The following is a 4639-nucleotide window of genomic DNA, read 5'->3' as shown; positions in this document are numbered from 1 at the left end:
ATTCCCTCATGAAAAAATAAATAGCAATTTATCTTCCTATATTTTTTAAAGTACAACAATTTACCACCTCCGATAATTTTTAAAATGAAGCAATTTACCTCCCTATATAAGGAGGTAAAATGTTTCATTTTAAAATGTGTAGGGGGTAAATTGCTATATTTTTTTCATAAGGGGTAATGCGGTCATTTTCAATATCACAGGGGATAAATTGATGTTCACCCAATCATAAAAGAACTTTAATTTTTTCATAATATTATTATGTCATAATTTATAAAGTGATGATACCATTACTGGGTCTCAAGTCTGGAACGAGTTAGATCTAAAATTAAGAAATTCTTGAAGGTTCAAATTAGAGTTGAGAGAATTCATAATTCCCTTTTTTCCAAGGTATCCCATGAAGAAAGTAAAGTAAAAAAAGGGGTGTGTCATTTTTTCTTCTCTTTCAACTTTTGAATATGTCAAGGGGGGGGGTGTGGAGGGGGGGGGGGGGGAGCCTCTCAAAGAATATTTGTCCTCATACTTCCCGAGGCTTACACGTCCCTTTATTTCTTTTTTTCTGTCTCTCCTTGATTTGAAAACATACTGCGTCAAACACGCCAAACGCAGCCAGCGAAGCATTTGTGCATTGCCTACTTAATAAATCTGATAGCGCAGGACAAATAGCCGCTTTGGGTCACCGCTTCGCCTCCGGGACAGACAGTTTAGCTTGAGCTGCCTGCATTGCCGGAAAAAATGGTGGATCTTACACTTCTGGGCTTCGTTTTAGCTGCTCTGTCCGGGTTTCTTGGTTTATATTGTTTTGGGTTGTTGAGGAAAAGTCAGAGGAGTTGTTCGGTGGAGGAGGGGGATGGCTTCGCCTCCACCACCACCACCGCCATTGGCGAAGAAGAGTGTGGATCGAGGGACGCTGGGTGTGATGTCATCATTGTGGGTGCTGGAGTCGCCGGAGCCGCACTTGCGTACACTCTTGGAAAGGTGATGCTTTTTTTGTGTTTTTTTTTTCCTTTCTGGTCGTAATTTTCGCCAACTTTTTACTATTCGATGAAGACTTCTTGATGTTTTGTTGGTTGGTTTTTGTGTTCTTGATTTTTCTTTGCATGTGTGAATTGGGTTGCCATATCACTCTAAGAACATTATGCAAAACAATACTGAATGACTAGGAATTTTTCCTCTCTTTTGTTTTGCTTTCATTGTCCTGCCTGATATCCTGATCTTGGTGACTTGTTCTGATTGAAATTATTTGGCTCCAGGATGGTCGACGAATTCGTGTAATTGAAAGGGATTTGGCAGAGCCCGACAGAATTGTTGGAGAACTCCTACAACCAGGTGGCTATCTCAAGCTGATTGAGTTAGGACTGGAAGGTAACATTTGGCAGTTCTTGAGCTCGCCATTGACGTTTGATTTATTATAAGAATCAGCATCATTTCCCTTTGGAGGTTGTAGTTCTTGAAGATTTGATGCTTTTGGTCCAGATTGTGTGGAGGAAATTGATGCTCAGAGGGTGTTTGGGTATGCTCTATTCAAGGATGGAAAATCGACTCGACTTTCTTATCCTTTGGAAAAATTCCACTCTGATGTGGCTGGGAGGAGCTTCCACAATGGGCGCTTCATACAGCGGATGCGTGAGAAAGCTACATCGCTTCCAAAGTATGTTGCCCTTTTCTTTTATAGTGTTCGTGGCGATGTTCTTTGATGTGGTATATGAAGTGTTTCATTGTTTCCATGCTTTCCTCTTATATCCACTGTGGTAGTTGGGGGAGTTATGTAGGATGAGGGTTGGGAAAGGATTGTCCAAAGGCCTACGCTGGCCATGCTTGCAGTGCATCGTAGTGCATCAGAAGACCTTATGTTGTTACTATTATATTTTATCATGCCCATTTTAGTTTATAGCGACTCCTTTGTTTCTCTTTCTTTGATAGTGTTCGACTGGAGCAAGGAACTGTAACATCTCTGCTTGAAGAAAAGGGGACCATAAGAGGGGTACAATACAAAACTAAGTCTAGTGAAGAGTTGAAAGCTTATGCACCTTTAACCATTGTGTGTGATGGATGTTTTTCTAACTTGAGGCGATCTCTTTGCAGCCCAAAGGTAACGATTACAGGAAGGTTTTGTTTTTTTGTTAGATGGTTTCTTGTAGCTAGACAAGTTGCTGTCACTTTTATTATTATTGCATACAGATAGCCCTTATTGTTATCTTCATTTGGATTGCTTTATACTATGTCCACCACTTTTAGGTGGTTGGCAGCTTATTGCGTCCTTCTTCCTTTGTCCCTGCTCTGTTAATATGACTTCATATTCTGCTCTATAGGTAGATGTACCGTCTTGTTTTGTTGGTTTGGTCCTCGAGAACTGCCAACTTCCTTTTGCAAACCACGGGCATGTGATCTTGGCAGATCCATCACCTATCCTGTTTTACCCTATCAGCCAAACTGAGGTCCGGTGTCTGGTTGATGTTCCTGGTCAGAAGGTGCCTTCTATATCAAATGGAGAAATGGCCAAATATTTGAAGACTGTTGTTGCTCCCCAGGTAATGTTGATATAGCACTTTGTTACATTTTTGTTCTATATCTATTCCAACATGTTTCTAAAAGTAATCAGATAACCTTCAACAGCATTGGTACAGTTACTAATTTATACCATCAATCTTGAAACCAAAATCTCTCAAAGTATTTAACGTTTAAATACCATCCCATTCCATATGAACATGTGGCGATTTATTAATTAGATGGGATGTTAAATATAAGTTCATTCCATGGCTAAATGTCTCACCTGATTGTTTCAGGTCCCTCCTGAACTGCATGATGCTTTCCTCTCTGCTATCGAGAGAGGAAACATTAGGACGATGCCGAACAGGAGCATGCCGGCTGTTCCTCATCCGACTCCAGGGGCTTTGCTTATGGGAGACGCATTCAACATGCGCCACCCGTTGACTGGTGGAGGCATGACTGTAGCATTGTCTGACATAGTTGTACTGCGCAATCTCCTTAGGCCTCTGCACGACCTCAACGATGCACCTACACTTTGCAAATATCTAGAATCTTTCTATACTTTGCGGAAGGTGAGTCAAATTTAACTGCAGAATGCCTTTATTACTGTCTCGTGACAGTGGACTTTTAAGACTGTTATCATGATGATAGTTTTTTACCCAAGTAAAAATCTGCCTCTACATCGGAATATGCTTATGAACAATAAAACAGTTGTCTCACTTCAAACGTCTAAATCTGCAGCCTGTGGCATCGACTATCAACACGTTGGCGGGTGCCCTATACAAGGTATTTAGTGCTTCACCTGATCAAGCACGGAACGAGATGCGTCAGGCATGCTTCGACTACTTGAGCCTTGGAGGTGTATTCTCGAATGGGCCGGTGTCTTTGCTTTCGGGCTTGAACCCTCGGCCACTAAGCTTGGTTTGCCATTTCTTTGCCGTGGCAATATATGGTGTTGGCCGATTGCTGTTGCCCTTCCCCTCACCCAAACGAATGTGGATTGGGGCCAAATTAATATCAGTGAGTACATGTTTCTAACCTTAAGAGGTTGTTTGGCTAAGTTCATTCATACATATTTTCAAGATGTTAGAGCATATAAGATGTTATATCTAAAACATAAAGCTTTTGAAGTGTTTGGATAAAAAAAGTAAAATCATGAAACTTGTAAAACGTTGTTAATGCCGGTTCAATATTTAATATCATAAAAATCAAGGAATACAACGAGATCTTAAAATAAGTAACGAACTCCTTACTTTTCCTACAAAAGGTTTACTTGCTCATCCGAAACACTTCCAACTCCTAAACATCTTATAAAAAGACGTTTAAAGAGCTTATAAGCTCGGCAAAACGCTCTCTAAATCAGGTCTTTTATCTCAGTTTTTCTGACTTTTTCATCTATAACGAGTCTGTTATGGATGCAGAGCGCTTCAGGGATAATCTTGCCTATCATAAAGGCAGAAGGAGTGAGGCAAATGTTCTTTCCGGCAACAGTTCCTGCTTACTACCGAGCTCCTCCGGCTCAGTGAGGGCTGCTTAAGCAAAGACAGAGCAGAACTCCAGATCACATAAAATGCACTTTGTACAAAACTCTGCAGTCTGATGTGCAAATTCAGGTGGGGAGATTGGGCTCTTTTTCGTCAAAGATGTCAAATTGTTGCATATTATTTGCACATAGGGTCATATTCGTCGCACCTTTTTATGTACTTCCTATCTTAGTAAACTTTTGTTCCCTTTTTCATAGTTCTTGGACTTGTATGTACATATACTCCCCAGCCCTGCTGGCGCTGTTCTCAAATAACATTTGGCTATTTTAGAGTTTTCAGATTAACAATCATAGTGTTTGGTTTTGTTTTTGGCCCATCTCGGCATGGATAATGTTTGCCTTGATTTGTTTTGAAAGTTTTGGTGATATTTGAGATGTTTTGAAACAGTGCCTCATTTGTTTTTTGTCAAAATAAGTCTATATTAATTATAGGCTCTACAACTAAAAAAAGCATATATATATTCATACGTATATATAAATATATATAAAAGAAACATGATTTGATAACGAATAATATTTTTTATCTCTTATTAAACAACATAAAAAATAACATACTTATTTTATATTATTTTTAAAAATAAATTTAAAAATACACACTATCTCTAATAC

The 4639-nt window shown here is 39.4% G+C and overlaps 1 protein-coding gene across 1 annotated transcript; it reads left to right on the top strand.

The window, feature by feature from the left end:
* Positions 510 to 4318, top strand: LOC105162196 (squalene monooxygenase). Its single transcript, XM_011080168.2, has 8 exons — positions 510 to 975; positions 1251 to 1362; positions 1474 to 1648; positions 1921 to 2089; positions 2310 to 2528; positions 2784 to 3059; positions 3229 to 3507; positions 3909 to 4318. Exons 1-8 carry the CDS (start codon positions 733 to 735, stop codon positions 4011 to 4013), a joined length of 1578 nt encoding a protein of 525 aa, XP_011078470.1. The 5' UTR covers positions 510 to 732; the 3' UTR covers positions 4014 to 4318.

Source organism: Sesamum indicum, linkage group LG5 (assembly GCF_000512975.1).
Source record: "Sesamum indicum cultivar Zhongzhi No. 13 linkage group LG5, S_indicum_v1.0, whole genome shotgun sequence".
NCBI classification, from domain to species: domain Eukaryota; kingdom Viridiplantae; phylum Streptophyta; class Magnoliopsida; order Lamiales; family Pedaliaceae; genus Sesamum; species Sesamum indicum.
This window is presented reverse-complemented; position numbering and strand designations above follow the sequence as displayed.

What these genes read in the sequence shown, in the direction of transcription:
- LOC105162196 (XM_011080168.2), top strand. Translation starts at nt 733, where the DNA reads ATGGTGGATCTTACACTTCTGGGCTTCGTTTTAGCTGCTCTGTCCGGG. An exon ending in TTGCGTACACTCTTGGAAAG is followed by an intron (nt 976 to 1,250) that starts GTGATGCTTTTT and finishes ATTTGGCTCCAG; the next exon opens with GATGGTCGACGAATTCGTGT. An exon ending in AAAGCTACATCGCTTCCAAA is followed by an intron (nt 1,649 to 1,920) that starts GTATGTTGCCCT and finishes TTTCTTTGATAG; the next exon opens with TGTTCGACTGGAGCAAGGAA.